The sequence below is a fragment of the Geotrypetes seraphini genome, chromosome 4 (genome assembly GCF_902459505.1).
Source record: "Geotrypetes seraphini chromosome 4, aGeoSer1.1, whole genome shotgun sequence".
Classification (NCBI taxonomy): Eukaryota; Metazoa; Chordata; class Amphibia; order Gymnophiona; family Dermophiidae; genus Geotrypetes; species Geotrypetes seraphini.
Window position 1 is genome coordinate 258,636,598 of NC_047087.1, and position 25,084 is coordinate 258,661,681.

At 41.2% G+C, this 25,084-nt stretch overlaps 1 protein-coding gene across 1 annotated transcript in view; it reads left to right on the top strand.

Annotated features, from left to right (window-relative positions):
* TNKS2 (tankyrase 2) overlaps window positions 1–25,084 on the top strand; it is a 209,129-nt gene that overhangs the window by 147,927 nt on the left and 36,118 nt on the right. Inside the window, exons 19-23 of the mRNA XM_033941178.1 lie at window positions 2,323–2,572; window positions 11,424–11,500; window positions 12,931–13,051; window positions 14,667–14,764; window positions 17,568–17,642. Coding sequence (XP_033797069.1) covers window positions 2,323–2,572; window positions 11,424–11,500; window positions 12,931–13,051; window positions 14,667–14,764; window positions 17,568–17,642 — 621 coding nt within the window. The remainder of the gene's footprint in view (window positions 1–2,322; window positions 2,573–11,423; window positions 11,501–12,930; window positions 13,052–14,666; window positions 14,765–17,567; window positions 17,643–25,084) is intronic.

Below are 25,084 nucleotides of genomic sequence, written 5' to 3' on the forward strand. Positions count from 1 at the left end.
TAAGCAGTTTACAATATTAATACAATAGAAATGGGGAATTATCCCTCTGTCCCAGTGGGCTCACACTCTAATTATAGTAGTTATGGAAGAAGTATTTAATTACATGTTAGAGAGAGATGAAAAGAGAGAGGAATACTGTAGATACAACAGTTCTACAAAAAGGCTGGACAAAGGAAAACTACAAAATATAGTATCAATGCATAAATAAAAGAAAGAAAGCAGCATAAATTAATCAAACCCAGAAAGAGTCAAATGAAAGAGAATAAATAAATAAATATATAAATAAACCTCAGTCAAGCTCAGGAAGATCAATATTCACGGACCAGTGAGATTCGAATAGCTCATTTTCCACAGTTACTCTTCTTGCTCGATTGATGAAGAATGCAAGTTGACTCTCAAGTGACCATGGTATTAAAAACCAGCAAGCAGTAGATTTGCCTGACTGATATTGTTAGGCTGATCCTGGATTGGGCTCCCAAATGTCCCAAATTATCTCCAGACCGTGCCAAAGACGGCCATCTATAAAAAAAAAAAAAGAGAGTAGAGACAGCAGGGTGCAGATAGGAAGGCCTTTTTAACTGTTAGTTAAGCATTCTAAATGGTCAATCTCAGGAAAACAAAGATATTAATAAAATCAGAATTGTTAGCCTTATCCATGCTAAAAATTAGAAATAAAGCAAGACACAACTTAAAAACAAATTAAACGAGTAAAAACTAATCAAAAAGCAAGATAAAAATGAAAAACAAAATGAGAAGAGGCACTACAGTCCACGTCCTAATTGTATGCCTAGTGAGGACTTGCACAAACTGGTGCAGAGCCTGGTTAAGTCTAATGTCTTTTAGTTGCCAGAGGATAAACATAGGCTGGCTAGGAGAGGTGGTTTGGCTAGGGACCATTTCTGAGAGTTTTGGCTTTACAGGCCGGGTAGAGTGGGTGTAGCAACTAGTAGCTGGTACTTTCAGGTCACCCATCTCTTTCAAGGGGGCACAGGGGAGGTCGAGATTCTGGTGTTATCTTCTCCACTGCCCCTCGCCTTTCCTAATGAAGGTATTCAGGTTCATCCGCTGGTTCTGATTGGAACATGGCTGAGTGTATTCTTTTGGGGTAGCACCCAAATAACTGCAGATTAGTGGGTGCTAGAAGTAGTTTGTGACGGCTCTACCCTGGAGTTACTCAGCCTTTGTCGTATGCCTTTCCCTTTTCCCCATGCCAGGCTCTCTGAAAGGTAATGCTTGGTCACCAGACCCTGCAAAACTTAAACTCAAGGTCATAGTGCTTGTTTTGCCCACTGAGGTGGGCTTAGGTCGTTAATCCATCTACTTTGTGATCCTCAAGAAAGAGGGTTCTTTTGGTTCATCTTGGATTTGAAGGGAGTCAACCGAGCGTCACGGATACCATCTTTTCATATTGAGACTTTGAGGTCTGTCATCCTGGAAGTTCAACTGGTCAAGTTTCTCGCTTCTCTCAATCTTACAGAAGCTTACCTTCCTTTGTGATTTTGGGAAAGCGTTATCAGTTTTTTGCACTTCCATTTGGTCTTGCAACAGCTCCTCAAACCTTCTCCAAAGTTGTGGTCACAGCAGCATTGCTTCAAGGGGTGAGGGGCGTTCTAGTTCATTCCTATCTGGAGAGTCTGGCGGCTATGCATTGTTCAGTTGCTCCAGTCACGCAGCTGGGTGGTCAATTTCTCCAGGAGCCACCTAGACCCCTCTCAATGACTGAAGTATCTCAGAAGTTGCTTTGACACCAACTTGGTGAGAGTCTTTCTCCCTCATTCCCGCATTTTGAAGCTCCAGGCTCAGATTTGTTACCCTCTTTGAGTTCGCAACCAGGAATTCTGAAAGGCTTTTTTTTTCTGTTCCTGTTGGGTGTTTTTGTGCTTTTTTTTGCTTGGGTATTCAAAGACTGACTCTAAGGGAAATGGCATAGCCTGGATATAGCTAGCTTACAAGTCAGGAATTCTCATACTCCATCTGCTAGTAGTGGTGCATAACCCATTTGTCTGCTAGTCTGGAGGGACTATGAGAAAATTAGCAGGGCCAGAGCTGATATTCAGCGGCACTGCCTGATTTAAGTGCCAATGAATATCATTGGTTAGGCAACCAGGAGCAATTTAAGTGAGCCAGAGCCTCTACTGTCTGCTTAAATTGATTTGAATATTGGGCCCCTTGTGTCCTGTTGAATGTGGGTGTTTTTTGTGGTGTTATTTTTTTTATTTATTTATTTTTTATTTCAGATTAGGTTAATGCTGTTTAATTGATCATTAATCTTTCAGCTTTCTTTAAAAGCTTAGATCTTACTAATTTTTTTGTTATTTTTAGGCAGATGATGTTCGAGCCCTGCTGACAGCAGCCATGCCTCCCACTGCACTTCCATCATGTTATAAACCTCAGGTGATCAATGTATCTCAAACAGTAGGGGCTGCAGCTTCTCTGTCCTCTGTTCCATCAAGTCCATCCAGCCTTTCTGCTGCCAGCAGCCTCGACAACCTGTCGGGAAGCTTCTCTGAGCTCTCCTCACTGAGTGCAACTGGAATGGAGGTGGCTATGGGCCTAGAGAAAAAGGAAGAAGGTACAAATGCTTCCTTATACTGTTGTTTTGTGTCTTATTGCAATCCATGAAGAATAGATTTGTTAGTGAGATCCCATTTGAAAGTAGTACGTTGTTCCGGATACCATATCTTCATAAAGGGTGGCAGTAGTTCAGAGATGGGCTACTAAAATAAGGTTGTGCAAGAGACCAAAGAGAGGTTTAGCAGGCTTAAAATGTACTTAGAACATAAGAACATAAGTAATGCCTCTGCTGGGTCAGACCAGAGGTCCATCATGCCCAGCAGTCCACTCACGCGGTGGCCCATCAGGTCCAGGACCTGTATAGTAATCCTCTATCTATAGCCTTCTATCCCCTTTTCCTTCAGGAAATCATCCAATCCCTTCTTGAACCCCAAAACCATACTCTGTCCTATCACGCCCTCTGGAAGCGCATTCCAGGTGTCCACCACCCTCTGGGTGAAGAAGAACTTTTTAGCATTGGTTTTGAATCTGTCCCCTTTTAATTTTTCCGAATGCCCTCTCGTTCTTGTAGTCTTCGAAAGTTTGCTATAGGAAAGATGAGAAAGAGGTAATATGATGACAGGAGGGAGGTAGAGGATGCCTAGAATAAGCTGCCAGCATTGAGTAGTGAAAATGATACTGTGACAGAATTTGAGCGTGTTTGGGATAACTAGAGAGGGCAGTGGTAGGAACAGGTTTGGAAGGTAGCACTACAAAAAGTAGTTAACTTACTCTCTTGAGAGCAGAGGCAAGAAGAACTGTCATAGGAAAACAGGATGCAAATGACTTGGAATCATCAGAAACAACCAGGTTAATACAGGTAGGTTGGTCATGTCCAGGACATCCTGATTTTCAGGTATTAGCCTCATTAATTTTGCTAACTATTCAGGTTATTAGAAAGCATGGTGATGATATACAAGGGAGAAGAATGCATATTGAGTTGTGGGTTATAAACTGAAACTTTGTACGATCGTCTACCTAAGACTGTGGAGAACCAAAAAGGAATGCAGCATAGACTTGGATAAGTAGTGATATCCTACAGTCTGTCAAGCTACTGGGATATATTCTTAGCAGCATACACAAGAATAATTGGTCAAACTGAATGATTGCACTCTCTCCATATACTGTGTGGTCTCATAGAATAATTGGATGGAACCCAGGATATCGAGGTTTAGATTCAGTGTTTTTTACTGCCATGCGTTATCACTTTAGCAGAGTAGACAAGGAAAGTGCCAATTAATGGACGACATAACACAATGTCTTTTTTAGGTCTACTTCAGTCGCCTAATCTATAATTAGGACCCTTATTTTCAGGTATTATAAAATGTGAAGATATGTTTTATTTTCCCAGCTTATTAGAAGTTATTTCAGGTTACAAAAAAGTCTAGGTTTATCAGTGTTTTTGCATCTAGGTACTAGTTGCAGCTAACGTTTTAGGTAGAATCAAATGCATATATTTATAAAGTTGAGAAGGAGTCGGTGTGGAAAAAGAGTGGAGGAACCAAAGCAGACAAAGGGAAGGGTGAGAGATTACTAGGGGAAGTAGTATTTTTTGTAGTTTATCCAATGACCACCTTTTTCTTTATCCTGTCCAGACTAGTGGGTTTGTGTCTTGTTCCAACCAGAAAATGGAAGTAGTTTCTAGTGATATCACTGAACGTTTCTAGTGATATCACTGGTATTAAGGGCTTGAAGCAGGCCTTTCAGTATGGCTCTACTTGCCGTAAATGGTGAGGTTGGGCTGCTGCAGTAAGTTTGTAAAAAGGTAGACCTGATTCCCTGATCCACAGTCCATGATCTCTGGCCTTATCCGTGAGCCATAGCTCTTGGCGTTCGGACCACAGTTCTTACCCCAGCTGAGTTGCGAAGCTTCGCAGAAGTATCCTTGTCCTGAGCTTTTATCTCCAAGGCTTTAGCTCGCTGAGTGGTCTGGCATAGGTCCTTCAGGGACCTATAAGGAAGAGATGTGAGGGAGGGGTGCAGAATCCCCTCCCTCCTCCCCAGTCTACTGCAGAAAGGAAATAAAAAACTAGAGGGAATAAAGATGTGTGAAAAAGCTGCAGCATTTAGAACAGCGTGCCTGTTAAAGAATGCAAGCAGGAAGAAGCACAGACTATTTTGGCTTGAGCCTGGCATCTTCAAAGCAAATGGAGTGCATTGAAGCCCACAAGTGCCCGATGTAACAGTCCAGACTAATGGATTATGCCTATCAGTCACAGGTGGAGATAGAGAGCACTATTTTTTTGTTCAATTTTTTAGCCTGTCCTCCCAAAGGAGCTCAGAACAGGTACTCAAGCATTTTTCCCTATCTGTTACGGGGGGCTCAGTCTTTCTAATGTACCTGGGGTAGTGGAGGATTAAGTGACCTTACCCATGGTCGCATGGAGCAGTGCGGGGTTTGAACCCATAACCTCAGAGTGCCAAGGCTGTAGTTCTTACTGGAGAATGGCACGGGGACACATTTTTCCCCATCCCCACGGGAACTCATTTTCCCGTCCCGGCGAGTTCTTTTCCTGTCCCTGTCCCATTACTACAAGCTCTGTTCTCATCTGCACAAGCCTCAAACACTTTAAAATTATAAGTGTTCAAGGCTTGTGCAGCTAAGGCAGAGCTTTCAGGGATGGGAAAATTGAGTTCCTGCAGAGACGGGGAGAATTTTGTCCCCATGTCATTCTCTAGTTCTTACCACTACGCTACACTCTCCTCAGTTGTATATAAAGCACTGATGAGCTGTGCAGCCAATATTCTCTGGCTCCAGCAGGAGGTTTACAGGAGTAGGGGTTGAGATGCTGGGTGCAAACCCATGGTCCAGGTCCCTCCCCTCTCCCTTATAACAACCTTTTTTCTTTCCTGCCTCCTTAAAAAAAAAAAAAAGTGATGCAGCATGGGGTTTCTGCAAGTGCAATGAGCACTTTTAACTTGGAAAGTTGTGTTATTTGTGCCTCAGGATTTAACAACCGGCAGATTCACTTCTTCTCTGCAAGTACACCTTTATTTATTTATTTATGGCAACTGAACATGTTAAATGCTGTTCCTGGTATAAGAGCAGGAAACGCCATCTGGGCAGTACACAATGTGTTTTTTCACCTTCATGCAGCCAAAGGCAGTTTATTTCTGACCTGGAACAGAGTTCTAGTTCAGGGCAGGCTGAGCAAATGAGCTTTTCAATTTTGGTAGACTCTTCCCACGGCAGCCATATACTGTGATGCTGCTGTGGCCATTTTGGAAACCACTTTAGCTTCTTCATCACTTCACCCATCAATATCAGAGACCTTATCCTCCTCTCAGCTGGGTCTAAGGCAGACTAGTTTAGATGTTAATGCCTCTACCTTGTCATTTTTACCTGAATTTTACTTTTACATCAGGCGTTTCGACTTAAATGGCTGCAGGTTTCTCTGGCAGTATTGCTGTTGCTTTAGCTTACTTTGAAGAGCAAGTATAAAAAAAATAAATAAATAAGAGTAGACACTTCTAGGGACATTGATGATGTCTTCCCCCCTCCCCCTTCTCCTCTAAATTAGAGAATGGCACAGAGACAAACTTTTCCCTGTCCCCATGGGAACTCATTTTCACATCCCGGCAAGTTATTTTCATGCCCCTGCCCCATTCCTACAAGCTCTGTCCTCATCTACACAAGCCTCAAACATTTTAAAATCATAAGTGTTTGAGGCTTGTGGGGGTTAAGGCAGAGCTTACAGGAATGGAACAGGGACAGTGACAAAACTCGCAGGGACAGGACGGGGAAATTGAGTTCCTTAAGAGATGGGAAAAAAATTTGTCCCCATGTCATTCTCTACTCTGAATCTGAAGAAGCATTTTCTGTTAATTCTGACCATTCAAGCTCTCATCCTTTACCTGAGGAAGAGCTTCCTGGTGCTAAGAGAGATGATCCTTCTACTAGGCTGTTTGTGAAAGAAGACTTGCCGCCTCTTATTACTAAAGCTTTAGAGGTCCTTAATTTTTCTATCCTTCTATACAAGGAATCACTGTGACTCCTATTATGTTTTGCACTAAAAAAAAAAAACCCCTCCAAATCATTCTATACTCATGAAGCCGTGCAGTGGCTCATTTTAGCTCAAGAATCCTGATATAAGGGAAGGGGAAAGGGAATGAGGACTTGTATACCGCCTTTTTGTCACTTTGGCATTTCAAAGCTGACATTCAAAAGCGGTGAGCACTGGAGGATTAAGTGACTTGCCCAGGGTCACAAGGAGCAGCACTGAGATTTGATCTCAACCTCTGGGTGCAGAGGCAGCAATTCAACCTATGCTAGAGCCTGAATAACCTATGAAAGTTGGGCTGGGCAAAGAAATACTACTTCATTTAAATCTTCTTTGTCTCAAATTTTAGCCTTTCTCTAATAATAATAATAATAATTTTATTTCTTATATACCGCTGTACCGTGAAGTTCTAAGCGGTTTACAGTTGAAACAGAAGAAATGCAATAAGTAAGATTAATTAAGATGAAGAGAGAGTACTTAGAGTTCCCTGACTGTCCCAAAGGCTCACATTCTTGCTAAAGTACTTGAGAAAAATAAATTAGTTAGGTTATAAACATAGAGTTGAAGAAGGTAGGAAAACAGTTCATAGGAAAATTAATTTTGAATACATTATATATTGTTCAAGGCGGAATACAAATTATAGGAGATTTGGACATTACCAAAAGAATTGCGTAATAAAGATTATCTAGATAAATTACATAACAGTGATTCATGTACATTACATGGTGTGGTAGAGGATTCAATTATGAAAATTACATATCAGGGAATCAAGTGATAAGAGAATATAGTGGAGAATATCAGTATATACGGTTTACAGATTGGAAGTTACCTAATAATGACATAAGAAGTTTATTGGATAGTGTGGAAAATGTTTATATAGGAATCAGAGTATGTATGATAGGAAAGGTTCTAAGAATTGATTAATGTGTTATTCTATAGAGGGATTGCTTGTGCATAAAGGGAGGATATTAGTTGGTAATGACGTGTTTTCTGAATAGAAATGTTTTGATTTCTTTTCGAAATACTTTGATGTCTGTTGTATTGATTATTAGTTTGGTGATTGTGGGGTCAATTTTTGCTGCCTGTGTCGCTAGAAGGCTGTCGTATAGTTTCTTAAGACGGGTTCCATTATTAGGTGGGAAGGTGAATAGGTTTTGAGTTCTTCTTGATCTGGATGAGAGGTAGCGGTTTAGGCGGTTGTTTAGGTAACAGGGGGCAGTTCCATGGGTTATCTTAAACAGCAGACAATAGAACTTGAATTGAGTTCTTGCTTTTATCGGAAGCCAGTGAGAGTCTATATAGGCGGGAGTGATGTGGTCAAATTTGCTGAGACAGTAGATGAGTCTGATGGCAGTGTTCTGAACTGTCTGTAGTTGTTTTATCATATTGTTAGGACATGTTAGGTAGAGGCTGTTGCAGTAATCCAAGTTACTGAGTGTGAGGGATTGTACAATGATCTTGTAGTGTTCTTTGGTAAAGAAATTTCTAAGACAGTCTAAGGAAGGGGTTGGCTCTTAATGCTCTTAGAAACAAAAAAATAAAGGTAGATAAAGACCATATGGCCTGTCTAATCTGTCTATCCATGTCATCTACTATCCCTTCCTCTCCCTTAGAGATCCAGTGTACTTATCTCAAACTAACTTGAATTCAGATACATTTTTCATCTCCACAACCTCCACCAGGAGGCCATTCCATGCATTCACTACCCTTTCCATTAAAAAATATTTTTTGAGATTACTTCTTAGTCAATCCCCTTTCACATTCATCCTATGCCCCCTCAATCCAGATCCTCCTTTCAATTGAAAGAGACTCTCCTTGTGTGCATTTAAGCCATGTAGGTATTTAAACATCTCTCAAGAACAAAAAATCAAAATAACAATTAATTCAAAAATCTAAGGAAAATGTTATTTGCCAGAGTGGTGGAAGCACCCGCTGAAAACCATTTACTCAGAAGTGGAGAAAAAGCCTCAACCATCAATAATATGCAGACGGCAACCCAATGAGTTTTTAAGCCATTCTTATTCTGTACCAGGGAAATTCCATAACAAGCTCTCGTTCCTTCCAACTCCGTCCAGCACTGGCATCAAAATGGCTCCTGGATTAAAGACTCCTCGTTCCATGATGTCATTTCCGCTGGAAATCATTCATAACAAAAAATCTACACCATTCCACTTTCTGGTTCAGCCCCTTAGGCCAGATTGTATCCAAAAAGAAAATCGACCTCTGTTCACTCTGATATAATTTAGTCTTCACGTCACCCCTACATGAAGTCACTGGGATACGATTCAAAACAAAACATACAAAGCGTACAAGAGGGCGAGATTTAGTGCTCGTGATCAACTGCTCCAGTAGAAATTGAAAGTTGAAGATCTGGAGATGGTGCCATGTAGTTTGAAATTTTCCACTCTTTCTCAACGATTGGGCAGAAAAATTAAAAATCTTCGGCCCATGTACAAACCAAGCAAAATTGTCAGGAGTTAAAGTGTAAAATAGCTTTTTCTCGTAATAGAAATCTAACGAGAGCTTGTTATGGAATTTCCCTGATGCAGCCACTGGTTGGCGAAACAAGAGCCTTGTTGGAAATACAGCTGCTTATCTTCACTTTACTGTTGGCCGGAACATCATGATAGTGGATGGAGTAATGGATCATCAGTGAAGCTAAGTACAATTTTTTGGTTCTCTTGTTCTGTTTCTTTTCCCTGTGCACAGTGTTGGGGTGTTTCCCTGTTTTTGAAAATGACATTTTGATAGTAGTGGAGTTTTTTGCCCATGATACAGAATAAGAACGGCTTAAAAACTCATTGGGTTGCCATCTGCATATTATTGATGGTTGAGGCTTTTTCTCCACTTTTGAGTAAATGGTTTTCAGCGGGTGCTTCCACCACTCTGGCAAATAACATTTTCCTTAGATTTTTGATTTAAACATCTCTATCATATCATCCCTCTACTGCCTTCCCTCCAAAGTATACATATTGAGATCTTTAAATCTTTCCTCATATGCTTTATGCTCCATCCTTTTTACATCTTTTTGAAGGTGCAATCTTCAGAAATGTTTACAATATTCTATATGAGATCTCACCAGTCTTATACAGGGGCATTATTACTTCCCTATGCATCCAAGCATCCTTCTAGCTTTTGCCATCACCTTTTGTACTTGGCCATCTTAAGATCATCATTTGCAATCACACCCAAGTCTTGCTCCTCTTTCATGCACAAAAGTTCTCCAACCCTAAAACAGTGTCTTGCAAACTTTGTCAAGTCACAGCACACTAACCATAGTGGCAACAAATTGAGGCATCCGGAAATGTGTGGACATCGATGTGATGTCATCATGTTAATGTCTGCGCATGCTCGAAGGTCTTCCAGATGGGCCCTGAGCTGTCAGTGGGAGGTACCAGAAGGGAAGATGTGCGAAGAGAAGGAGAGGCACTTGCGCCGGCTGATTGCCTACAGAGGCACATCCTGTAGGCCAGGGGTGCCCACACTTTTTGGGCTTGCGAGCTACTTTTAAAATGACCAAGTCAGAATGATCTACCAACAATAAAATTTAAAAAAACACAAGAGCACACTGTACGCAGATAAAATGTTAATTATCATTTATATTCCGCTTGTTTTCAAAGAGGTCAAGGCAGATGACTTTATGCAATGTCACCTCAGGAACAACTATACAAAAATAGACAAATATACCCCCTCCCTTTTTACTAAACCGCAATAGCAGTTTTTAGCGCAGGGAACTGCACTGCTCTCGATGCTCATAGGCTCCGTGCGCTAAAAACCGCTATTGCGGTTTAGTAAAAGGGGGCTATAGTGCAAAATATAGACAGCAGATATAAATTCTCAAAACGGACACATTTTGATCACTAAATTGAAAATAAAATCATTTTTCCTACCTTTGTTGTCTGGTGATTTCATGAGTCTCTGGTTGGACTTTATTCATCTCACTGTGCATCCAATATTTCTTCCTTTTCAGCCTCCTGTATGCTTCCAGACCTTATTCCCTCCGCCAACTTTTTCTTCCTCTCTCCCTGCCCCCCTCCTCTTTCTTTCTCACTGTCTCTCTCTCTCTCCGTGTCCCTTTTCTTTCTGTCTTCCTGTGCCCCCTTTCTTTTTCTCTTCTTTCTGTCTCCCTGCCTGCTCCCAAGCCGCCGCCATCGGGGAACAGGCCTCCAAATCACCACCTCCCCAAGCTCTCCCTGCTTCCCCACACAGAAGCGTTGGACCAACCAGATTTCCTCTCCCCTACTCATTTCTGAAGTCGGAGAGGAAGTTCTGGGCCAGCCAGGCAGCGATTTGCTGGCCCGGAACTTCCTCTCCGACGTCGGAATTGATGTCGGGTGGAAGAAGTTGGTCAGCTCGGTGCTTCTGAGTCGGGAAACAAGTAGAATGCGAAGGCAACGTGATTGACTCACGTTGCCTTCGCAATCTACCGGTCGATCACAATCGACCTTTTGGGCACCCCTGCTGTAGGCAGTCAACCGGCGTCTCTCCTCTTCCACAGCGTCTTATAGCATACTGAAATCTCAGGAGGCACACAGTTTGCAATACACTGCCCTGAAGTGTACTGTTCCCTCGGGTTTTTGTAGCCCAAATGCATTAACCTATATTTCATAGCATTAAATCTTAGCTGCCAAATTTAAGACCTGTCCTTGGTGAAGCCATTCAATTATCATTTGTAAGTGGAGGAGATTAGGAAAGTATCAGAATTCAAGAAAGCATAAGACAAGCAGATGATGATATACAGGTATCGTAAAACTGAGTAGGAAGACTGGATGGGCCTGGGTCATCTGGCCCTTTTTTCTGTCATACATTCTTGTTTAAATTTATACTGCTTAAAAATTAGTTAACAGGATATTTGTAATTCATTTCTAGGAGTTGATTTGAGCATAAATCAGTTTTTGAGGAATCTTGGGCTTGAGCATCTTATTGATATATTTGAAAGTGAGCAGGTAAGATGTGTAAGCTTTCAGGCCTTTTACCTTTATCTGACACATATAATAAAGTTGGAATGCAAACAGTTGTATTTTACAGTCATTTACTTTCAAATAGTAATGTTGCCTCCTTATGCAGTAAGCTGAGAACCTGGGGATGAAGTCACTTAACCCTCTGTTACCCCAAGCATATAACTTAAATTGTGATCCCACTAGGGACAGAAAATGTATCTGCATATAGTATATATAAACCTCTTTGATTATACCCACAGAAAGGCAATATATCAAATACATGACCACCCTTTTATGTCATTAAAATCAAACTTTTTACATTTACAGTATGTCTTTTTCAGGTTTCTTTAATGAGTAGAATGCTGCTGGCAAGTTTATTTCTGAAGATTAGTGTTAAACATGAGCATTGCTTCTCAGATTTGTTTTTCTGTTTATAATGCTTGCCTCTTCATGAAATGTGAGGCCCTGTTAAACAGCAAAGTCAGTGGTTCACTATACAGTGATAGAGGAAAACATCACAGGACTGATATAAGTGTGCTAAAATCCTGAGAGAAAACTTCCATTGTAGGGTTGAGGAAAGATCTGTTGACATTTTTGGAGATGCCTCTGAGAGACACTGCTGTTTTATCACAGCATTGAAAGAATGCTCAGTTTTGTGGCGGCAGTTATTTAAAACAGTGAAGATGCAGTAATGGCTGAAAGAATGCTCTCCCTTGGTGCAGCTTGTCATATGCTTGTAAACCAAGGTTTTACTGTATAATTCGTTCCGAAAACATGCTTGTAATCCAGAGCACTCGTATATCAAAGCGAATTTCCCCATAAGAAATAATGGAAACTCAGACGATTCGTTCTACAACCCAAAAACTTTAATACAAATACTATACGCAGCGTTAGAGAGAGAAGAACCATTGGCTCAGTTGTGATGATGTGATACGTGTATACTGTATATATTCGTATTTGCAAGACCTCGCTCGTTTAGAACAGTCACTACACTCCCGCAGCGTCGGAGAGAGAAGAACCATCGGCTCAGTTGTAATGATGTGACGCGTGTATACTGTACGTACTCGTATTGCAAGACATTGCTTGTATATCAAGTTAAAATTTAATCAAATGTTTTGCTTGTCTTGCAAAACACTTGCAAACCAAGTTACTTACAATCCAAGGTTTTACTGTACTGAGAATATAACTACAGAACATTAAGAGGAATTTAGGAGTTAAAATATACTTGATATTGTGATATATAAACATCAAGCATCTGCACACAGTTTTATCAAAGAGAAATAAACTTAAGCCAAACTGTTTCTCGTTGAGTATATATAGAGATAACAAAAACATGATTTTTTTATAGATTGTTAAATTAACTGTGTAAAAATAAAAACTTAAGTTTCCTATGTGCTTTCTTAAATGGCTGTAATTTGTGATTACCTTTATTCTAGATCACATTGGATGTGTTGGTTGAAATGGGGCATAAAGAGCTGAAGGAGATTGGAATTAATGCTTATGGACATAGGCATAAAGTTATTAAAGGTGTTGAAAGACTGATCTCTGGACAACAAGGTACAGTGATTTTGTTCATTGGCTATATTTTTACTGGATAAGTACTAACATGCTTTTCCTAAAATTCTCATTCTTTTAAACCTCTGCTTAAAATATTAAGGGACCCTTTTACTTAAAGCTTAGTGCATGCTAATAGAATTAGAGCAGGGATCTCAAAGTCCTCCTTGAGGGCTGCAATCCAGTCGGGTTGTCAGGATTTCCCCAATGAATATGCATTGAAAGCAGTGCATGCACATAGATCTCATGCATATTCATTGGGGAAATCCTGAAAACCCGACTGGATTGCGGCCCTCAAGGAGGGACTTTGAGACCACTGAATTAGAGTATACTATAGTTTGGTGCAGGCTAAGAAGCCCATTTTATACCTGTGGGCTTCTTGACACTTAGCATGTACTAATTTTAGTTAAAAGGACCCCTAAGCAGAACTTTCAGACACTTAACAAAAACGAAGCAATGTTCAAAAGTATGTTCTTCAAAAGAAACAAATCCACAGATTATCCTGTAATTGAAAGCTAGCAATTCCACTTTGAGCCTTTTAGGCTTAGATTTTATCATAGGAAGATGAGCCAAGCTGTCTGGATTTCCTGTGGTGTGGAGGAATAGCTCTGTGACTAGAAACATAGGTTGGATGGGTTTCAAATTATCCAAGTTAGAACCGGGTTGCTGGTCATAACCTTTAAAAAGCACAGTGTTTAAATAAAGAATTACCAAAAAAAAAAGCTAATAATAATCCTCAGACTCTTATTTTGTAAGTGAAATATTTGATGGCCCTCTGTATAATGCCAATCCTTGTAATGTCCACAGATATAGCATAAACAAAAAATGCACTTAAGCCTTACCTGATGGTCTAGCGGGTTTTCAGGCAGGAGCGATCTTCCCACGCTCCTGCCCCATGCAGATCGCTCACAGGAAATGGCTGCCTTGAGCTCCTGTAGTCTCTCGAACCATTTCCTGTGAGCGATCTGCACGGGGCAGGAGTGTGGGAAGATCGTTCATGGCCCGAAAACCCGCTAGACCACCAGGTAAGGCTTAAGGGGGGTTTACAGGGCTTAAAATAGCCCCAAAAAAGAAAATGTATTTTTTCATTTAAAACTGCGACTAAGCGAATCGGTAGATACGGAATTTGCGAATATGGAGGGGGAAGTATATACGCGTCTGTATGCTGCAATAAAACACAAAAATACTGTCTAGATTACCAATCATGAACTGCAGACACCTTTTTGTAATTTCTTAAACCCGGTGGAGGACACATCCCTCTGGCATGGGAAGAGAACGACGTACGTGATGTCATGATGCCTATAAGGTCATGATGTAGCTCTTTTTGAGACACTGCCTACTTTAAAAGACACAGAAATTAACATGCAGAGCAGATTGCCTTCATCTACCCTCTCCCCCTTAAGCTTACATTAGAGTGGTGAATCATTTAACTCATAGACCCTACTCACCCCCAACATCCTCCTTAGCAAAAAAAAAAGTCCAGAAATCAAACTCTTTATGTTGTATGTAGTATTGTTATTCTTCACACTAAATAAACTTATTGATTGACTTGTAGTCTTTGATGTAAAACAAATATTTAGTTTTTCTTTTAATTGCATTCAGTTTTTTTGCATTTTAGGGCTCAATCCATATTTAACCTTGAATACATCTGGTAGTGGAACGATTCTCATAGACCTGTCCTCTGATGACAAGGAATTTCAGTCTGTTGAAGAAGAAGTATGTTATACCTTTTTTATTATTGTCAATCACTTGGAACCTCTTTCAAATTTTATTTCCAACACTGTAACTTGATATTTTCGCTCTCCTCCCATAGGGTTAAATAATTAAATATTCTCAGTGGATAATGGTAAATTTATTTGTTCCGCATTATCTTAACATTCTAACATTTTATCTAGAGTCTACTCTAACCAGTCCTGAATTGACTGTACTAGCTTCCTAAGAGGTTTTTACTGATATACAGACAGCAGAAAGAGATCCTTATGAAATGTTTGACCATGAGATAGTCTAGATTGACTTGGAGTTAATGTCTCAGCCTACAACACTCATCAATGCCAATTTCTCCTGTCCTTGTGTACAGAAATGGGAGGCTTATGTAAGGAATAATCAGGGTCACTTACAGCCTAGTCTTTTCTAGGAAACAGCAAAGGCTGTGTGTGAGGAGAGATCTTAGTCTACATTAGCCATAATTTGAAAAACAAGAAAGGGAAATTTTGAGGCTGGATAATCAAATTAGAAAGGATCCGCAGCATTTTGGCACTTATCCTATGGCGAGCAGTAAATTGTAGTTTCTCACTACATAGATGGATCATGCCACCGAGTCGGACAGTGAGGAATTTTCCCTGTGATATTTCACAGCAAAGTACAGGAGTGGTTTGCCATTGCCTCCTCCCACACAGTGTATGGCTCCATTAAGTTGCTGCTGTCCAACATAGGGCCCCTCAACCTACAGCACCTGCTCTTCCCAGGTGGTCTCCCATCCAGGTACTAGCCAGGCCCGACCCTCCCTAGCTTCCAGTAGTAAGAGCAGGCCTACTCATGGTGGCCAACTACATAGCAGACCCTTAAGATTCCCAGAAGACGAGGAAGAATCATCATTTCCAATATCTGTTATATTGATAAGGAAATAAGAATGGGAAACCTTTAACATTTTTGGTCCTTGGGCTAAATAGAGGCTTTCCTCAACTGCTGTGTGCTGTATATTGATGATATCTTAAGCTCTAAACCAGGGATCTCAAAGTCCCTCCTTGAGGGCCGCAATCCAGTCAGGTTTTCAGGATTTCCCCAATGAATACGCATTGAAAGCAGTGCATGTACATAGATCTCATGCATATTCATTGGGGAAATCTTGAAAACCCAACTGGATTGTGGCCCTTAAGGAGGGACTTTGAGACCCCTGCTCTAAACTGTAACTGGTGGTAAAAAAGGAGATGACTATATTAGGAGTTTGCCTGAATAGTTGTTTAAATATGGAAAAACAAATATTGAAAACAATTTGAGTAGGATATATGCAATTGCAACTGTTAAACAGATTAAAACCTATGTTGTTTTATTTATCTCAGAAAAGAATAATGGGTAGGGGGGTGGGATGAGGGTTAATTATAATTATACATATTATTAGATACTGTAATAAGAGTTGCAAGTGCTGTACTTTAATGTTGTTTATTTAATGCTTATACCCTTGATGAAAGTTTGAAAATGAATAAAAATGAATAAAGATTTAAAAAAAAACAAAAAAAACCCTATGTTGCAAGCTTTCAACTTCCATAGTGTAGTGCAAGCACTGATCCTGAGTAGGGTAGATTATTGCAATGTACTATACTTGGGAGTTGCTAAAGTGAAGATGAGGACAATGCAGATGTTGATTAACTCTGCGACAAGATTGATTACTGGGGTCCCAAGAATGACTCTCATAACCCCAGTGGTGAAGCAATTGCATTGGTTACCTATGAGGTAAAGAGTTCACGTTAAGATTCTTTCAACTATGCATCGGTTGTCTTACAGGGTTTTTTTTTTTTTTAATTTATCATCCTAGAAGGTGTTTGATCAGAAAATAGTATGAAACTGAGTTTAGAGGGCATGTTATCAATCTCTCATGTTAGGATTGGTACAGCGAAGCTGTCTGTGGCAGGTGCCAAATTTTGGAATGCGTTGCCTAGAATTTTGCGATACTATGCTGGGAGGATGAATTTTAATAAAGTGGTGTTTTCGAGAGCTGTTTACAATGTGTCTATATGTGGTGTTTAACCTGTTACGATTTAATCTTTGTAAACCGTATAGTTAATACATGGTATATAAATTAATAGTCTTAAACACTTTTTATAGAAAACCCTTACAGAAATTTTAAAGGTTATACTGTTTTCTAAACTGACTTTGCTAAATAAGCAGAATAATTAAAATAAATAAAACAGTGAAATTACCTATTGAATTCAGGTTTGAAAGCCAGCATCTAAGATACTCCAGTGAAGTTTTTCTTCCCTCAGCAGCACCTGTTCAGGGTTGTAACCAGGGGTACACAGAATCCACAATGCCAGAGTCTAATTTCTAGGTACTGGGTCCAAAAATACTTGGGCTGAATATATTTTTAAATGCAGTTGTATTTATGATTTTCTAGATTATGAAGGAATAAGTTTTTACAAGCGGCAAAAAAAATTTGAGGTAAATTCTTGGTTAACCTTAGATTCAACTGCCATAAGACCCATTTTTTGTGTGTGTGGAAGATGCTGTTCTACAGCAGAAGAGCGTTGCACTTGAAAAATAGGGCAAACCCTTCTGACACAAGAGCACTGCTAAAAGATTTGGTCTTGGACATGTTGCTTTCAGCCTAATTAGGGATGTTTTACTTTTAGGGGATTTTAGGTCATCTTCAAATTTCTAATCAAAATCCAAGAGGTTCAAATATTTCAGTTTTTCAAGCTGTCATTGTTTTGCACACTTATGCTCAATTCCCACGTTGTTAGAATTTATTTTGTTTTAAATCCGATTAAACCTAATGTGAATTCTTCTGGTTTAAACTTCACAGATGCAAAGTACTGTCCGCGAGCACAGAGATGGAGGGCACGCAGGTGGTGTCTTTAACAGATATAACATTATTAAGGTAGTACATTAGATGCATTAACACTTATTTGTGTGTGTTTATATCTATATCTATCTATCTATCGTTCTATCTATCTATTTCTCCCTCCCTCCCTCCTTCCCTGAAAATATGACTTTTGGGGCCACTACTTAGCATGTGTGATCTAACACTCGGTCCTTCTTAGTCTCCAAAACTGAGCACAGCAGTTTTGTTTTTATTTTATTTATTCCTACCCCACTGGTCTCACAAAACCAGGCTAGCGAGCAATCTGCAAATTCCCAAAGGAATGAAGACGTAGGAGTGGACATGATGGTTAGAAAACAGGAGACTTTAGCAATTAATTTAGTTAAAAAGGAATGCCTGACACTGCTGTGTTTTGCCTGGCAAGGGCTGCTTAGAAGACCAAATCATATAATTGAAAAATCATTATAAATAACATTAAAAATAAACATAAAGGGCATCATAATCAGAACCAGTTGAATAAATAGATAAATAAGTAAATAAATACATACTGTTGTGGTCATAAGTTTACTTACCCCTGACAGATTTGTCTAAGCAACTAAATATGAAGACGTGACACCCATACCTTGAACTACACTGGTTCTCCTTCAAAACAAGGTGTTCTTTTAAATTATGTATGATGATCTTTTTAATCTTCCATGGGAAAAAACCAGACTACATATTGGATTTAATTGAAATACCACCCAGTGACAAATATAACCTAATCAGCAGCCATATGAGAATAAGATTCCCAAATCCTAGAGGAATCAAATACAAAACTATTGACTCTACAACCTTTCCATACATGGCAGCAAAATGGTGGAATCCTTTACCAGAACAAGAAATACCTCCTTTCGTAAAGGCCTAAAGACCTACACACACTCTCATGCTGCAACCAACAGAAACCAGAAAAGACACAAACCACCTCTTCCATCTAACACTTCTACCATAACCCATATGTCAAGATTACAACATCAGATATGGCCAATCTTCTTTCCAAACCATATATCATAATCATACGCATGCATAAACCAAGATATTTGTCATGAATTCTAATGAAATAATTTAATTCCTAGTTCTTCTAAATTGTAAATTTAATTGAACTCCTTCTGGGGCATATTAGCGATCCATAAATACTAATGTAATGTATACCATTTGTGGAAAATGAGTAATCAGACAAAACACATTTCTTTTATTTTTAACTAGTTTCAAATTAAACTGGAACGTGCTATTGTGATTGTGTGCCACAGAATAACACAATTATTAAACAAACAAATAAAGGAAAAAATAATAAAATGGTCTTGTTCAAAAGTTTACCAGATAGGCAACCAAAAAAACACAGAAAACTGCCAAAAATATAAATGTAACAACAAAGAAAACAATTGGCAGAACCCTTCACAAACCTCTCATTTTTGCATTTTGAGCACTCAAGCACTTTTGAAAATACTTTATTATGGGACGTGGCTTTTTGAGTCGTTCGTAATGGCCCTCCACTCCCCCTTCTCAAAGCCTTTTGCTGAGCTTCTATATATATATTCTCTGGCATTATTATGGAGACCGAATCATGTACGGGGCAGGACTTATTGAGGTTTTTCAACCTGGTCACCAATAAGTTCTTTGCCAGTACTGTTTTTTTGAGAGATTTGTGAAGGATTCTGCCAATCGTTTCCCTGTTCAAAAGTGTCACAAACTTTAAATTCTTAGGAGAACTGGAGTACAAAATGCATGCAAACAAATAGTTATAAACTCCAGTAAAAACTGAATGTGGTGCCTTAATGTTTCCTTTAAGGAGGAAAAAGGCCTCAGAAACTGTGGGAGACAACACTGTCCTGGAGCTGTGAAGGAGAGAGCTGTCAAATGTACTAGCTCCCCTGCACATTGGCCAGACAAAAAAAACCTCCTGAAACTTTTCCAAATATGTATTACAGTTGCACTAGCTATTGAAAGAATAGAAAAGTGCCTATCTGTAGCGGCCCATTCAGGATCAGTTTTACAACTCTCTGCTTTCTCTTTCCTGGGTTCCTGATCAGGAACAATCACATTCTAAGCATTGACGCACTGAGACTAGGTCACCATCACTACAGCTGGTGTCTCCCTTTAGGTGTGCCTCAACATCGAGTTCAGCAACCCCTCAACACCCTTGTTACCACTTACTACACTGGTACCAGCACCATCCCTACACAACCAGATCAAAGAACTGGGTCAAAGGGAGTTGGCTGGGATGCTACAGAAGCACACAGTGCAGGTACCTATCTCGATGCATCCAGTACCCAGCCCTGTCTGAGCAGCACTCTGTTAGCATCTAAAGCCCAGTCTCAGACTCCACATTGTTGACGTTTAGCGTCGAAGACCTGCGTCTTCTAGAGAGCAGAGTTCCTCCTCACATTCCAGACATTCGACAACTCGACACTTAATGATTATCACAGAGAACATCTTATAGTACTTTATGATGCACTCATCGACATTCTCCTTGGTGTCATCATTTACTTAAACCATCACCTCGACGCCCACCTCAATGTTCTCCGAGGTACGGCATCAAAAAATTTGACTCTTACCTAACTCAGCACACTTCTTCTGATCAATCAGAGGTATCTGCTGAGGAATCTTTATGGCATTCCATCAGACCCTTATTTTCTTCTTTGTCGCAGAAGGTCACTACCGAAGATTCTGTCTTTTACAAACTTATAAGACAGATGGGTCATGTCTTACCAATTAAGATGGAGTCTGAATCTGAGCCTAGAGCAGAACTCATGGATGCTCTAGATCACAGTTCTTCAACCGCCGGTCCGCGGACTGGTGCCGGTCCACAGAAAATTTCTGCCGGTCAGCGCAGGGCCGGCGAGATCAAGACGGCAGTTAAATTTCCTGCCGACTGCGGTTCCTCCCGACTAATGTTCCTCCCAGCCTCAGGCGATCAAGATAGGCTGCCAACGTCGGGGCCTTCCCTCTCTGAGTCTCGCCTGTTCGGAAACAGGAAGTTGAAACAAAATAGGCGGGACTCAGAGAGTTAAGGTCCCGACGTCGGCAGCGTGTCTTGATCGCCACCCCTGCCGAGTTGCTGAAGAGGGCCGCAGGGAAGTTGCGATTAGACCGAAGAGAGCTGCAGATTCAGGTGCAGGTGGAGGGAGATGGTCAGCGTGTGCAAACAAGATCCTGGAGAGCCTTCACAGTGGCTGTCTCCCCTCCCACCAGCTCTCCAATTTGCCAGGGAAGTGATTTACCGGCAACTTCCTGCAGGCAAGTACCGAGAGCTGCTGGAAGGGGAGGAAGCCACTGTAGGAGGCTGGGAAGGTCTGGAAAAGGGAGAGCTGTTACTGGACTTGAAGGGAGTTAGAAGGAGAGATGCTGCTGGGAGGGGAGGAGGGAAAGGTATGGGAAGAGAGTTAATGTTGGATAGAGGGAGGAGGGAAGGAGAAGAAGGAGAGATGCTGCTGGGAGGGGAGGAGTGAAAGAGATGGGAAGAGAGTTACTGTTGGATAGAGGGAGGAGGGAAGGGAGAAGAAGGAGAGATGCTGCTGGGAGGGAGGAGGGAAAGGGATGGGAAGAGAGTTAATGTTGGATAGAGGGAGGAGGGAAGGGAGAAGGAAAAAAAGGAAGGAGGGTAGGGAGAAAGAAAAAAGGAAGGAAACAGCTGGCAGGGAGATTACAGGAGGGGAAGGGGGTCAGGGTGGAATGGAGGGATCAGATGAGAGAAAGGGGAGAGAGGAATGAGAAAGTAGAGAGACATTGATGCTGGAAAGGGGGTCAGCAGAGAAATGAGAGAGGGATAAAGATGCTAGATCTGGTGTAGGAGAGATAAAAATGAAGAAGGCAGTGAAGCTGGAATGAATGATGTAAAAAGGAGAGAGAAGATGGACAAGGAAGAGGGGCATAGAAAGAAGTCAGATACATATGGAAGGGGGAGAGGGCAGACATTGGATGGAACGGGCAGATGCTGGAAGGAAAAGAGTGAAAAGAAGATGAAAGCAGAAACCAGAGACAACAAAAGGTAGAAAAAAATAATTTTATTTCTATTTTGTCATTAGAATATATCAGATTTGAATTATATATCCTGCTAGAGACATAACTGGGGACTGCAGTATTCTGCTAGCATGATATTTCTATGTAGCATTCTATAATAACTTGGCTTGTTCAGTTTTCTTGATAGTAGAGGGGATATATGTGAAGGGGAGGGGAGACAGGGGTTTTGTTGGTCCGTGCTCTGTATATTTGTATTTATAAAATCACAATTGTTCAGAATATTGTTTCTTTTTATACTTTAATAAAATATGTTCAATATAAAATCATAATTGCGGCTTGTGCAGATGGAATCAGATGGTTTGCAGGGACCGAGCTCGCGGAGATGGGGCGTAAACGGGGTTTTTAAATTTTAGTCCTAGTAGTTTGCCGGTCCACAAAATAATTATTTTATTTCTGCCGGTCCACGGGTGTAAAAAGGTTGAAGAACACTGCTCTAGATTACAAAGAGTATCCTAAGGACTGGCTGATGCTTCCATTTCATAATTTACTGAAAGAAGCCATGTTCAAGAACTGGGAGACACCTTTATTAGTTCCAGCAGCTCCCCCAAAACTAAACACTTTGTACAGAATCCAATCTTGTTCAGAGTTCAACAGGCTTCAACATCAATCCCTCCTTGTAGAGTCTGCTTTGAAAAAGACCAACAGTTCCAGAACTTATGCCAATAGTCCACCTGGAAGAGCGGGTAGAATTCTGGATAAATTTGGATGTAGAATCTTTCAGCGCTCCATGCTAACCAGCAGGATCCTAAGTTGTAACTTCTATATAACTTTGTACATAAAAGCTGTCTGAATATGAACAGTAATCCCATCAGACCACCTAGACTCATTTCAAAACATTACTAATGATCTGTTTGAAACCAGAAAATATGACACATTCGGTATTTGATACTTTCGATATCACTTCAAGTTTTATTAAAAGTTTTAGTAATCGCCTAAACAAAGTTTCAAAGCGATGAACAATAAAAAAAACCAACAACCAATAGGGTTAGTTTTGCTATTTACAAAGGTCAACACTTACAGACTTACAGAGCAGAGACTGGAGACTTACTGATAACAATAGGGTAGAAAGGGGAAGAACTACAATATAAAAAATAGGAAAGAACATAAACGGGGAAAAACAATAGGAAGGGGAGCAAATAGTGTCTAAAATTCTGCTAAAAAATCATTAAAAATTACTAGTCCTCAGCAGTTTCTATTGCCTTGAGGAGGCAAGCATGGCTTTGAGTTTGTGACCTGGATGCTAACATCCAGGAACGTTTGGCAAACATCTTCTGCCTAGGAAATGATTTGTTTGTGGACAAAATTGAAGAACTAACTCAAAAAATTAAGATATGAGGACTCTGACAACACTCATCCTCAAAAGCTTCTAAATTTCAAATTAAGAAGTTTCGAATGTTGTCCCTGGCATCCCTTTATCTCCTCCTCGAGCAGAACAACTGGTTATGCTCTCTGGATCTCAAGGAGGCCTACACTCGTATTCCCATCCATCCGGCCTCCTGTCAATATCTCAGATTTCGGGTGGGGAATCTGCATTACCAATACAGAGTTCTACCCTTCGGCCTGGCCTCGTCTCCCAGAGTGTTCACCAAGTGCCTGGTAGTGGTAACCGCAGCTCTACGGAATCATGGTCTTCAGGTATTTCCCTACCTAGACGACTGGCTCATCAAAGATTCCACATCTCAAGGGGTTATTGTAGCGACCCAACGGACTACCTGGTTCCTACAAAGATTGGGATTTGAAATCAACTTTCCCAAATCTCAACTTCAACCCTCAGAATCTACAATTCATTGGAGCTGTTCTGGACACTGTCCAACTCAGAGCATTCCTTCCATAACAACGTCTGGATGCTCTGCTTCACCTCTGTCACACAGTGTCTTCTCGCTCTTCCATCTCTGCGAGACCATGATGGTGCTTCTGGGTCACAGTACATGTGACTCCTTTTGCCAGACTTCACCTCAGAATTCCTCAGTGGACCCTGGCATCTCAATGGACGCAGGTTTGCGATCCTCTTTCTCGACACATCACAGTCACTCCTTCTTTGAAGAAGTCTCTCCGTTGGTGGATGCTGTCTTCCAATCTTTCCAGAGGCTTGCTTTTTTAAACACCCCCTCATCAGAAGGTCCTCACGACAGACTCGTCGACCTACGCTTGGGGCGCTCATCTCGATGGTCTCCGTACTCAAGGCCTCTGGACCAGTACGGATCGTCAGTGTCATATCAATCAGTTGTAACTCAGAGCGATCCTCAAAGCTCTCCATGCTTTTCAACATCTCCTTCACGACACAGTAGTCCTCGTCCGCACGGACAACCAAGTCGCCATGTATTATGTCAACAAACAGGGAGGGACAGGTTCTGCCTCCCTTTGTCAAGAAGCTCTGGAAGTTTGGGACTGGGCAATCCGTCACAACACCTTCCTCAAAGCTGTCTACATTCAAGGGGCTCAGAATTGCTTGGCGGACAACTTGAGTCGTCTCCTGCAACCTCACGAATGGACTGTCCATTCCTCGTCTCTTCATCACATTTTCTCACAGTGGGGAATGCCTCAGATAGATCTCTTTGCAGCTCCCCACAACTACAAACTGCCTCAGTTCTGCTCCAGGATATACTCTCCTCACCGCCTCGAGGCTGATGGTTTTCTTCTGGAATGGACAAATCTTTTCCTCTACGCATTTCCTCCATTCCCTCTCATTCTCAAGACTCTAGTCAAATTGAAGAACGATCATGGCACCGAGGATTTTTGTGAACCCGAGGTCTTCGGGGTCGAGTCTCAAGGCATGGCCGAGGAACCCGAGGTCAAGGCCAAGGGCTGGTCGGCGGCAAAAAGATCCGCCATGCGGTCCTTTTGTCAACGGAGGGCCCGGTGTTGAAAAGTCACGCACCGGGGGCAGGACTTGGTCAGATGGTCAGCCCCCAGGCAGAGAATGCACCAACGATGCGGGTCTGTGATGGACAAAAGACGATCGCACCTGGTGCACTTTTTGAATCCGGTCAAAGGCCAGGACATAGAAAAATTTACAGGCCACGGCCAACAAGGCCACGCGGCCGCGACAACCCGGGATCCCCCGGGTTGACAAAAAGAACCGCAACTTCGCGAGAAAGCAAGAAAAATAAGCAATCGCGTGCACAGCGACTTCAAATTAAAGAAAATAAGAAAATCGCGGTGCTAGAAGGCACTTTCGGGCAGAGGCAAGAAATATGTGCAGCACAGCAGACTTGAATCTTCAATCAAGTTTGCTTGAAAAGCTGTCCGCGTCGGGGCTCTGTAGATGACGTCACCCACATGTGAGAATATCATGCCTGCTTGTCCTGGGATAACACCTGTTACGGTAAGTAACTGTGCTTTTCCATGCTTGCATAAGGAGCCCATCTTGACAGTCTCCATACTTAAAGCATCTCTGTTCCCCCTCAAGAAAAACCTCTCCAAATCAATCTCTTTGAATTTGA